Genomic DNA, 13,338 nt, shown 5'->3' on the forward strand with positions numbered 1-13,338 from the left:
TTTTTGTTAACAATTGGGATTTCTGGACTAAAGTCATACCAGATGGGCACACCAGATATCAAAGTGTAACCATCTTCACATTTTCCAACATCTTTTTGACATTTTAAAAAAAAATCTGTGGCAGGCTATGGAAAAGGCTGACTGTAAGAAACCACAGAGCGGGAACAAAAAGCTAAGAATATACCCAAATTGGCCTTAACAGCCTATCTTATGGCCTTTTCACCAAAGAGTCAGTCTTTCTTTTCTGAGTTCTCTGAGGGGAAGCAATGAAAGTGAGCTGCGGTTGGGAGGTTTTCCAAATAAAGAGCCAACTATTCCATTTTCTGAATTCTTTAAATGGTAAATTGTCTCATGATCAGTGATTAAATTGGGTGAAATTGCAAATTTAATGCAGAGAATTTGGATAATCACAAGCCTCCTTTTGTAATTGCACACACTTTCTTGCTCTTCCTCAAATGTAAAGCAAGTTAGGAGCCATTGATTTCAATTGCCTTCCACTTTATCCAATAAGGAAAGCTAGGCACCCAACTAATCACTCAAGATGCAAACTGGTTCAGAGGCTCCATGCACCATTTATGATTGGTCAGAATCTGCCAGTCTTCATTAAAAAAAAAAAAACCCTGAAAGCTCCAAATGCACCAGCATCCTCCGCTGAGTCCAAATACTGCATTCATTTTATTCTTTTTAGGTTCTTTCACTGCAAACCTCAAACATGAAGCGCTTGAATTATCAGCTGGAGCATACCAGCTTTGTAGTATACATCATTATTTAAACTGTGACGACGGACTGCTTGTCCACTCAACACATTTCTTATTTATTGTTCTTTCTCTCTTCAAGCCATCCCCCCACTGTTCTACATTAAATTTAAGACCCCCCCCTCCTTTTTCCATCACTATAAGTGCCTCATTCTTAACCAGACTGCTCTGCCTGACCCATCCCACCACCGCCCACTTCTGAGTTCCCCTCTCCTAATCTTTTTCCTCCTCATGCTTTGAATGGCAGATCCTGCAGCATCCACAGAAAGATGGAGGGATGCTGTAGGGATGCTAGACAAGAGAGCGAAGAAGGCATTTACGAGTAATGTGCACTTTATGGGATCTCCAGTTTTTTAAAACACTAGAAAAAGGTACCTTTTCTTGGATTGGATGAAAAGCCATTCTGGGATTCTCTCCAGGTCACACTGCTAGTCTTTGCACCTCTGGACACGGCTCTTGAAGGGCAGGCTAGAGAGGGAGGGGAGACAAAGCAAGGAGATACAGGATACGGTAGAGGACGCGAGGAGGTTTTTGTTTTTTTTGTTTTTTCACGAGAGAATGGGCGGACTAGGCTGGTGTCTCGCCACCGTCTTCAGTTGGGCAAAATTTTTCTTCTATTGCATCTTTCCTTTCTGGAAGCCAGGGAAAAGCAAAAACAAGGTACAGCTGGTATTTTAGATGTATTTACCTTCAATAAAATATCATTTTGATGTCTTATTTTGTTAATTTAAGAGGCAGGAACCTTTATATTGAAGTTGACCTTTTTTTTTGGTGTCTCTAGCTGCTGCTTATAGCTTAGTGCTGAGGTGGGCTGGGTTAAGACCACACTTTAGTGGTGTAGCAGTGTCACTTTGTCAGTCTGTCAGTTTGGTTCAAAATGAAATGTCTACCTGCTGAAATTCACCTCATGGTTTCAAGAAAGTGCAGGTTAATGATGCTGGTGCCCCTCTTGAATTTCCTCTTGCACCACAGCGAGGTTTACATTTGTGGTTTTGACTGAAATGCTTGGATAGTATTGGAAGGATTATAATATGAACTGAGACAGATATTCCAAAATATTCAAGTCAAGGTATACAGGCTTTAGAAAGCTGCCAGTTTGTCACCTTTACAGTATGTTCAAGGTGGCAGGTTGTGGACCAGGTCATTGCATTATAAAGACAGAGCTGGCATTTCCAACTTTTCAGTGTGCAAGGTCCAATGTAGGAGGGGGCATGTGTAACCCCAGCCACAATCTTTTCATAACCTACGGTAAGTAGTTTTTCTTATTCATTTATTTTATTTTTTATTTTTGTGCCAAACCAAGCAGTTTTTTTTTGCCTTAACTTCACCAGTTAGGGTTTTTTGTCTTTAACCTAATGTCTAAACATGGCCAGCAGATCAAAGCAAAAATAATATTAAAAAAGCAAACACACTGAAAACTAATGTGATGAACATGGCAAAAATCATGCATTCTAAACAATAGTGCATTGTCTTTGTTATTATTATGAGCATGCTTTGCAGGAAGGGAAACTTGCCACAGATTTAGATGCAGCTTTAGCTCATCTATAGAGAACACTGGGTGTGATCGCTGATGAAACTTAATGACTCACAGCCTTTGACCGAAGATGTATGAGAAGTTATTTATTATTCTCGTGATTAAGATCTGCAGTTGCCAAATGACAAAGGAAATTTAATATTTGTGTGATCCTCAGCAGCCTGGCATGGTATGATGAGCTGGAGAGATAAGCGCGTTGGCACAGACACGTCAAAACAGCAGGATATTAGCAGATTGACTTGACATGGCACTTTCTCTGATTGTAGGTCCTGTGTTGATGAATAGAACCATTAATCCTGTAAAAGCAGCCACTGCTTAGTGTGTTAGTTCACACATCCTCATATGAACACAGCCACTTGCTACACTCAGCCCTTTGTTGCATTTGAAACATTCATTTGAATATTGTACTCGCACTGCTTATTTTATTAGTTTTTGATTTATGTGACTTTCTTATTTGACGTCAAAATTATCTGTCAGCCAGTATCTTTAAATTGCGGATGTGCTTATTGGACGATCTGATATCCTCGTGTTGGTGGTGTTCCCTCGTCATCATAAATAATGTTGTTCCAGGTTCAACATTGCAAGTGACCAATCACCTTCTCTTGACGTCATCCGCGACCTCGAAAAAAAACAAACGCCTTCAAAAAATCTACTTCAATTGCGAGAAAAGAAACCGCCTCTGTAAGGACAATATGTATAATGCTTACCGTTTATTAAAGAAAAGTATCCTGAAATCCAAAGAATTCAAGTTCCTGGATCGGCGGACAGAAGCGGTTTCTCTTCTCGCAAGTGAAGTAGATTTTTTTTAAGGCGGTATTTTTCAAAGGCAGAAAAGGGGGACGTCACAACAATGTGATTGGTCACTTGCAATGTTGAACCTGGAACAACATTTATTATGATGATGTGGGAACAACACCGACACGAGGATATCAGATCATCCAACCTTATTACGAACAGAATAGATCCTGTAATATATCTTATGTCATTCTGGTCAGAAGTATAAAACGAATTTCTTATCATGACAAGATTTTTTTTGTGTGTGTGAATTTGAACAGTTTGTTTGCTGTGCTTGCTACTTATTTCCCCTGGAGGATATTAAAGGCTCTAATAGGAAGATCAGATCCTCATGGCTTTGCTTTGGTTGGTTTCTTTTCATTAATTTGTAATTGCTATTAAAAATCCAAGTCATATACTCTGAAGAGATTGCAAGTATTAGGAATGCAGAGAGAGAGTTGTAGAAATAAGTTTACTGTGCATTTGGGTGAATCTGTGTAGGTGGAGAGGATATTTGGATAACCAATGCTAATGCATTTTATTATTTATGTGATAACTGCTTAAAAAGAGCATTAAATCTGGCCTTAACATGCCCCGACCTCACCACTCACAGGTGAGGTGAATAACGCTGACACCTTTTAGTGGGTGGGACATGTCAGAAAGAAAGTGAACAATTGGTCCTCAAAGCTGATGTGTTAGAAAGTGGAAAAACGAGCAAGTGTTATTTGTTATTAGTATTGCTATGTAATAAGGGACATAACAGATGGAGTCACCTGGGTCATCTATGGCTTTAAAGGGCCTTTTCACTAATGAACCTTAGAGTTTTTTAAAGAATAGGCCTGACCACCCTGAAATGCCTCACATCGTGTACTGCAGCCGTGTTATTGTTGCTTTCATGGGTCGGTGTGTTCTGGTGTTGGGCGGACGGTCCTTCCTCTCAGCAGAAAGAACAGAGGAAAAACGTGCACACACATGTGAGCGTTCTCAAAGGGAGGGCGGCAGGCCTGCATTGTTTGCAACAGATGGGAGTCACAGGGGTGTGTGTGTGTGTGTGTGTGTGTGTGCGCGCGTGCATGTGTGTGGCCTGCTGGAGTGTGTTCTTCCTCTGTCTGTCAACAAGTGAACTCCCCTTCATGTAGCACGTCAGGACATCGGCCAAGATCACAGAACACACCCCTCTGCTGTTTGCACATTCACTCTCCCTTTATCCGCCTGCTTATCTACTATCTTCATCTATGTGATCACTGACTACAGACCCCTGTTTTGTTTTTTGTTTTTTTTCTTTTTTCAGGGGGTTTTGTTTCTCCCGCCATCTTTTTCATCCATGTCTGACAGCCTTTGCTTATTTTTTCTTCTTTTATCAGTTCAGTCTTTTTTTCCTTCTGTCTCTTGTTTTGAGCCCGTTGTAACAGGCTGGGCAGCTTTGATCTCACTCAGCTGTTTATCCGTCTTTACGTGGTTCAAGGACAGTGATCCGACAGCAGTTAATCTTCTTAATTGTCTCGCTGTCCGCTCTTGGCTCTGGTTTTACAAAAGAAACCGAAATGGTCAAGGTTAAAGATGTACTAAAACAAATTGAGTGATCTGATTAGTCGTAGAAATTTGCCCTTCTTTCCTTTCCTGCATTACAATCCCTCAGTCTCTGTAGTCCCGCTTTATAATTTATCGCCGGGCTACACCAAACAGCCACAACATTAAAACCACTAACAGGTGAAATGAGTAATATAATTCATCCTGTTACAAAAAGCTGCCATTCTTCTGGATGTTACTTTGATATTCAATTCAATTTTATTTATATAGCGCCAAATCACAACAAAAGTCGCCTCAAGACGCTTCATAGATACAGAGAAAAACCCAACAATCATATGACCCCCTATGAGCAAGCACTTTGGCGACAGTGGGAAAGAAAAACTCCCTTTTAACAGGAAGAAACCTCCGGCAGAACCAGGCTCAGGGAGGGGCCGGGCCATCTGCTGCGACCGGTTGGGGTGAGAGAAGGAAGACAGGATAAAAGACATGCTGTGGAAGAGAGACAGAGGTTAATAACAGGTATGATTCAATGCAGAGAGGTCTATCTAGGATATCTGTGCAGCACTTCCAGCAGGACAGGGCATCCAGCCACACCGCAAACCTGCTCGTGAACCCGAGCTGACCTGACTTCAAACTCCCCAGATCAAACTGAACATCTGTGGGCTGCACCACAACAAGCCCGATCCACGTAGGGTCCAACCACTGGAAACAAAGCAGTGTCAGATACCCCCAATGACGTCCACACCCCAACAGGTTAGAGCTGTTTTGGTGGCAAAAGGGGAACCTGGACAATAGTTGGGCGTTGGTTTTAATTGTTTTGGCCGATCGCCGTTTGAACAAATACTTGATAAGAAATCAGGGATGCAGTTTGTTCAAAAACCACCAGTGGGTGCTGCTGCTGCACTTAGTTTCTGTTTGATTTTTGGTGGCCTTATAGTGAAATAATGTGACTGGGGTAAAAAAGACTTTGAGTATCTTGTAGAAATTCATTAACTTGATACAGTTTCCTCTGTTACTGTATATAGAAGGCGTTATGACTATAAAAAAATAAATTATGCATCATGCACTGTTACATGAGAGTGTGTTGACAGATAATGTGGAGGATGACTTTATGCAAGAACATAGTGTGCAGTGCTGTGACTGCTTTTATTTCAGCACAGCTAAGCTCTGCTGGACAACTCTTCAGTGCTCTGTCATTCTCTGACAGTTATGATTGGGAAGGTTATTGGATTGATTTCACACATGGGGGGCAAGAAGAAAGAAGTAAACAAACAAAGCTTCCTGTCCTGTCATTTCTCAGATGGTAATCAAGCTGCTGACCATGTGGTCAAAAAGCCAATGTCTTGCCACCTACAGCTCTGCCACAGTATAATTTAAGAGGCTAAGGTAGTAATTTCTATATCTTTTTTTAGAATGTAGAAAAACAGTGGGGTGTTAAATGACGTCCAAAAACAAATTGATTTCCAGCAACATGTCAGCTGTGCTGTCCCATCAACATGTGTGCCAGACAGTGTAAAGTCTCACAGGACTGTTGATGTTCAAGTGCTGAATGTTAAGTTGCAGTTAGTTTGTGTTTGGTCCTTTTTTTTTTTTTTTTTGGTGCAAGTGTGACAGGATAAGCATTGCTGCTGGAGCTGCGTTTCATTAAAGCAAAGGCTTCTCAATGAGAGATTTGAGATGTCTCCTTCTATTAGCTATGAAAAGATACTAAAATATTTTAAATAAATAAATAGAATAAAAAAGCAGGCAAAAACAAGGAGTCTTAATATTTAAATTCTCCACATTTGATGTTTCCCTGGCTTCTTTCTCGTTTTTGACTGGGACCAGCAGTGCAGGGGTTGGCACAATCTCCTTAGACCTAAGGTCCTGGGTTAGAATCTACTAGATGGCTGAAGTTTGTATCCCTGTAATCTGCACAGTCTGATTTACACCTACAGTCCAGAGACATGCATATTGGCTAAATTGATGTTTCTAAATTGGCTGTAGGTGTAAATGTGAGCATGAATAGTTATGTCTCTCTGTGTTAACCCTGTCCATGGTGTACACTGGTTCTTGCCCCCGTGACAGCTGGGATAAACTTCAGCCCCCCCACCCTGAACTGCAAAGGTGGAAGTAGATGTATGTACTGGATGGCAATGAGCGACGAGGGATTATCATAATCAGTGACTTCGCTGGACTGTGTGATGGGGCTTTAGCTGCCTCTAAGTGGCCAAAACTCAATAACACAAAATCTTAATTAAAATGTGTCTAAAACTTACAAACTTTTGAAAACTCTGTGTCATTGGTAATAATTCACTGACCACTAAACCATCCAACTCTAATTAAATGCTATCATTTAATGAATGAAAGCACCATTAACTGAAGCAATTATAAACTCAACTAGGACTCGTGCTGATGACAGGTGGTCCTCTTGAAGAGCAGTTTTTAATCTGAAAGTGTGAATTGAAGCCATGCGTACTATATAACTTCTTGTTGTGTCAGGCTTTGCATCCTTGTGTGTGTCCGTGTGTTTTTCGTTTCGTCTGTAACCTCGTATCCTTTAGCGAATGATTGTGTAGGTGGTGGCCTGCAAGAAGTACTGGGCCACTAGTCCTCTGTGCCAAAGGGTGAGTATGCATGACTGTTTCTGTGTGTGGGTGGGTTTGTGTATTTACACACCATGTGAGAAAATTGTGAAGATGTGCGCGAGAGGGTGGAGAAGGAAAAGGTGGTTATTGGTGGATGTTTGTGTATATGAATGTGGTGAACTTGATAGTTTAAATGACATGTATTTATGTTTTGAGGAAATTGTGGGCTGGGATTTTTCTGAGTGTTTTTGTTTATCTCTGATGGGAAATGATGGGTTTGAGTGCACACGTGGGTAGGCTCAAGTAGTATGGAGGATTGTGTGTGCGTTTGTGTGTGCGCGCATGTGCATGAAAAACCTGCAGAAAGGGATAAAGAGTCATGGGGCTAACATGGTCATTGATGAGCAGTGAGAACTTAATGAGGCAGCTTTTACTTCCTGGCCCCTGTGTTCTTTCTCCCTTTTGTAAAGTGTGAAGAGGGAGTGGGGTCTGTTTAAAGCCACTTCCTGTCACTAACCAAGCATGTTGTTTTTGTTTTTGTATTTCTGCACACAAGAGATAAAATGTCAGTCAAATTCAATGTACTGATCGAGCACCAAAACTGCAGTTCCTGGAATGACCACCAGAGGCTGTCCCCATAGACTACCATGTTAAAATGACCAACTTTAGAGTAGAAACAAACATGACCCTGAGACTGGTTGGCGCCTCACTCGCAATCGCATATCACTATTTAATCATTTAATGAAATTGGTCATTCCTTCATTCATTATTGCAGTGATGTCTTGTGCCATTTCACACTCCTAGTGTTAGTCAGGTTGCAGCTGATGGTGCGTGGCATAACAAGCAGATACTGTTTTAGAGCAGCGTGATCATTGCAAAGAGGCATGTTGTGCTGCTCTGAAAACTTCTTTGCAATTGCTTTGGTTGTGAGCAGGTTGCCATGGGAGCTCTGTAGATTGCATGGAAGACACAGCTTGTCTGCAAGCACTTGCCAACTTGTCGCTGAGGGGTGGCAAAACTGAGAACTGCAATGCAAACTGGAAAGGCAGCCTGCTTGCCTTCAAAGTAAAAGTTTTGTGCCTTATGGCTACAACCAACGTATTTCAAAAGGAGCAACTTTTACTTTGAAGGCAAACTGTCTACCACTTGTAAGTAAGGTTTGCACTTGTTTAGACAAGATGGTATTTTCTATGCAAACCATGAAAGTGGCAACTCAACTTTTTTTTTTTCTTATTTACATTTTTAAATTTAAATATTTAGGAAAGCAGGTACCAAAGGAGTTGGTGCAAATTTCCCTTGAGAAAAGACTAGAAAAAATAAATTGCATGTGCCTATTTTTGATTTCCAGAGTGATTGAAAGTTGCATTTTTTGATGTCAGGAGAAATGTCAGTGAAGATTTACCTCAAAGGTAGGTAGGTAAAAGCAGGCGGCGTGGAGTTTATGAAATATTAAAATGGGCTTAATACAGAAATGCACAAGGAAAGCATGCAGGAGAGAGGCGTAGAAGGTGGGAGGGAGGTGAAGTGCCATGGATGCTGTGGGGGGACGAGTGGGAGGGGTGGGATCAAGGGATGAATGAAATTAAAAGTGGTGAGGCTTAGAGGGCTAAGGAGGGAGGGAGACATGGGATGAGAGAGAGGGAGAGGAGGCGCAAAAGAGATGGATAATAAGTGGACTATACCCCCTCCCCCTTTGCTCCCGTGGAGAGGTAGGGGCAGCCTGACCCCCCTCAGTTAAAAAAACCAAAAAAAAAAAAAACCTTTGTGAACCTTTCCCCGGCAGAGAGAACGGGAGGCAGACCGAGCGCAGAGCAGAGGAGAGGCAGTAAGGATCCAATTTAGAGCAGACACATAGAGGGAAAACAGCAAGCCGGACACTGAGGAAGAGGCAGAAAGAAGAAGCTGTATTTATGTCCTGGATGGTCATGGCTTTGCAGTGCTGGGCTACTCTTCTTCTTCTTGGATTAAACTTAAGGAAGCCCACTGGTCTGTAGCAGCCCCAGCAGCAGCCCCAGCAGCAGCATCACTCCTGTCCGTCACCATGCCGTCTGTCTCTCTCAGCTTGCCCACAGCTCTGGCTGGACCTGCACGCACTTGGGTCTGCCTGTCTTGCATGTTCTGGGTGAGAAAAGTTTCCAGTCAGATATTTTTAGGAGTTCACAGGATGTCTGACAGCAGAAATTTTAGCACAATTTCTCTGCAGCTCTAATATGTCAGAGTGAAATCATGTGTATAAGTCAGTAGGGCTGACTCACGTGGGACATAGTGTGACGATGCAGTGGGCATGATATTTTCTGTAAAAAAAGGTTTATGCTTCAGATTATTTGGGAGCCCTGCTCAGGGGATCTATTGGGTGGTCTGCTTTCGGGGGTTGGGTGGAGGGTTGGGACCCCGGCTGTGGGGGGCCTTGGCACGGTGACACATTTGAATGTGGGAGATATTATGAAGGAGAACGGGAGGGCGTGCAAACGCGAGACAAACCTCTGCACTGTCTGTTTCGTTTCAGTAACATGTTCTTGTGTTTTCTTTGCTCCGTGTGCACGCTGAAAACTTTTCTGCTCCGACTTTGAGTTGAATTAAATGCTCTCCTTACTCACCCATTCCCACTCCCTCACTCCCCCTGTGTCCCGCTCTGTTTCGCACTAGGTGGTTGGGACACACAGCTATTTTTTGCTTTCTCTTGTATAATTCAATCTGCCGCGCATTCCCGCTCACAGTGAGGGGTTGTTTGTGCACTTGTGTGCCCTCTGGTCAGTGTTTGTGCGTGTGTGAGTGTCCATCCTAAATGTGCTGTGACTACGGTCTCGACATGTCTTAAAACACTGTGAGTGCTTTTCCTAATTTGTGCTGATATGAAAGAACATTCCTGTCTCAAATATACGACATTGCTTGCTGCTCTCCACGTTTTTTTTTTTCAGCTGAATAGAGGATGAAAGAGGAGACTGGTTTGAATAGACCATTGAGATCCATCCTTCCCCATTCTGCAGTGGTCCTTTGGGACATGACTGCACACCACTGGCAGAGCTGCAGCTCTTGGCGTGAGGACTGGATAATCTTACAGAGCTCTTCATCAGTTAATTACCATTCTTTCTTTTGAGGAGCGGGGGGCGAGGTGAAGGGGGGGGGGGGGGGGTTGTAAAAGAATCTCAATGCCCCCCAGCTAAGCTCTGGGTCACTGATTGACTGCATCAGAGCGGTGTATGACAAAGCGAGCTCACTTAAGGGGGCGGGATTCAGTGTTAATAGCAGATCTTTGTTTGGTGCTAAAATGGCCCTAATTTGGGCACACCTTATTCCAGCAGCCTGGTGTTGTGGGTCATACGAGCTTTGCACCCTTCTGACCTGTTTGCTGGACAGACTAATCCTTTATCAAGTTTTTTTTTTTTTTTTTTTTTATGCTGAAAGAGAAGGTGTCTGTGCATGATCATTTCTGAAATTTCCTAAAACGGACAGTGCCACTTTAAGGCCAGATCGATCTGAAGAAATGCTGAGGAGAGAAAAGAGCTGAATATTAAGCTCCAATCACTTTGCTCTTCCTGAAGTGACTGAAAATGTGTAGCTTTCGCCCCTTTCTGTGATGACTTCTGACCTTTTGAAGGATTTCTTAAAGCTATAAACATTTTCATTTAGAAACTTTGTTGAATGAGATATCTTAAAAATGTGTAGCTCTGGAAAACACCCAATGGCAACTTCCAGGGCTGAAATATAAACCCGTTATCCAGTCTGTGTAGCTTCCCAGTCATCTAGGTCATGGTCATTTTAAGCATTTGCAATGAAGGTAGCTGGACTTCTTTTTGGTTCATGAAGACCTGAAGAATTGTGAAGTTTCATCTCATTTAAGAAGCATCTTCAGTTCCAGCTACAGAGTTATTAAAACCCCTTGAAGGGTTAAATGCCTGGGACTCTCCATCAGTATTTAGAACTGAAGAAGCCTCTCAGATGACACGTGAAACGTCTTCCTGAAGTCGAGCTCCCTTCATTGCAAGTGCTTAATAATAAGCAGCAGTTCCTCTAGTGTCAACTTGATGTTCGCTTGAAAGAGCGAGTCAGCCCTGATATTAAAATTCCAAACTTTAAACCACAAAGAAATATGTTTAAAAGGCTGTTTTCATCTCTAAACCTAATTGTGGCTTTTATGCCAGCTGTAAAGGTTGTAAAGTTTTATATAATTGATCTATTTAAATTAAATTAAGGCTTAAATCTCATCATTTAGGGGCATTGGCACTTTAAGGGATTGTGGGTGCCAACAAAGCCACTATAGATGCTGTTTACTAATTTAAAGGGCTGGCATCTGTGCAGCACTATCAAAATACGCATAACAGCTGATCTCTGGGCTACTTTCGTATTTATGCTGTTGTTGGTTCTTTAGTTTTAACCCCTGTCACAGGGAACATAGAAGTCATCATAGATAAAGAACTTGATTATAGTGAGGGAAAGCGAGTGTTAAAAACAGTAAAATCTGTCCACTGCAACCATTTTCCCCACTGAGCTTATCTTCATGCTCCTATCTCTGCTTTTGCTGACTTTTCTGTTTAATTAACTCTTCAACAAATCAGCATTCTGCCAGTCAACGTTGGGCTTTGCACTAACTCTTGGTGAACCAAAAGCAAGCACGTCTGGACTGGGCTGGTTGCATACCCAAAATCTTTGACTCTGCCAAAGACGTGAGGAGACACAAATGTCTTAACATAAATTAGGCTCGAGTTCTAACAAAACCAAGATGGGGAGGGTGACAGTGCTAAACTTGAGTTGACAAACAGAGAGGAGGCGTCATGGTGGCTTTTTTCAGCCTATGATTTACTCAAATTTGTCTTTAAGGAATGTGTTTTACATTGCAAAGACGAGGCGACCCATTGCCACAAATCTCTTTTCCAAGATTAAACATAAAAACAGAAAAGGGACTGTCCATTTGATGATGAAGTCTGCATACTGTAGACGTCCTCCTTGAACAGATGGGAAAGTGAGTACAGCTGCAAAAGCTGTTATGAAGAGACTGGTCTGTAGAATAGAATGATACAAAGTGGGAGACTGGGCACCTGACAGCGAGTAAGTTCAGCTTCAGGAAACAGACTGGCTTCTGGAACTAGACGAGATCTGTTCCTTAGCCTCCAATAGGGAGGGCTTCCTCTTGTCAGAGCAGGATAAAGGAAGATTTTTCCAGCATGGAAGCTGAAAGAAATGCTTAGAGAAATATAGGAAACGGCAGGAGCGACTTGAAGGACGCAGGAAATGAATAGAAGATGCTGCGGGCGAAACGGGAGGGCAAAGTATTTACGGATGATGAGAAAGGCCTTGAAAGAAGACCTTCAGTAGAGTGCTGACCCTCCGCCAGACACTTTGAATAATTAATGAATGCCAAAAAGGGTTTTAGGGATTTTTTTTCAATTTTTTTTTTTTAATCAGGTTTCTCTGTAGGGGCCTGGAAAAGCAATGAAATGCCCTTTACCAGCCCACAGCCTATAAAGTTTAAAAGCCATGCAAATCCTGTTGACATTCAGGAGCAGTAGGTTATTAACACACCCACTTACTTTGGCCTTTAGACCAAACAGGCAAGTTGATAGGATATGTGCCGGATAGAGCAGGGCGATATGGCCAAAAATATTTATCACGATATATATTTGAAAATTTGCGATAACGATATAACCGACGATATAATTGATGCGAGACAAAATACAACTCCACAACATTACTAGCGCAAAAAGACAACCTTCCATTTATTTTCACTTAAACAAGAAGCTGGTTTTTATGTACATTAAAGCTTTATAAAAATGTAACAGTGCAAATGCAAATTCCTTGCTGAAAGTTTAACCAAAAGGCATTTCCAGTAGAAATGGGCTGACATATCCTGAGCATAACCATGTATAATATCCACTGAAGTTAAAAAGAGGTGCTTTGCAACATTAAACTGCAGTGTGCAGTACAGACTAACCTCGTATTGTGGATGGATTATCTCAGTTGTTCTCCTGACTGAAGTTTGGTCCGTTTACAGTATCCTACCATGCGATTGCATTTGTCTCTAACCATGAAGAACCTTCACGTTAACTTTTATAAGTGGAAAAGTGTTAGTGTTCGTCCTCCAGCTTCACTGTTTATGTTATGCTAACATAGCTGTGTCGCTAGCGATCACGTAGCACATCATTATATACCAGCTAGCCCAACTTCAGTAACCCTACAAACG

General features: G+C 42.0%; 1 protein-coding gene across 2 annotated transcripts in view; it reads left to right on the forward strand.

Moving 5' to 3' along the window:
- Positions 1-535: 535 nt before the first annotated feature.
- The window catches only part of tns1b (tensin 1b), a 161,412-nt gene continuing 148,609 nt past the window's right edge, over positions 536-13,338 (forward strand). The window contains exon 1 of one of the 2 annotated variants that reach the window (XM_026143669.1): positions 536-1,415. In XM_026143669.1, the coding sequence (XP_025999454.1) occupies positions 1,314-1,415 (102 nt within the window). In that variant the 5' untranslated portion in view covers positions 536-1,313. Of the gene's footprint in view, positions 1,416-8,779; positions 9,283-13,338 lie in introns of those variants that run through there. The other variant, XM_026143668.1, reaches the window with a different exon arrangement.

The sequence above is a fragment of the Astatotilapia calliptera genome, chromosome 16 (genome assembly GCF_900246225.1).
Source record: "Astatotilapia calliptera chromosome 16, fAstCal1.2, whole genome shotgun sequence".
Taxonomy (NCBI): domain Eukaryota; kingdom Metazoa; phylum Chordata; class Actinopteri; order Cichliformes; family Cichlidae; genus Astatotilapia; species Astatotilapia calliptera.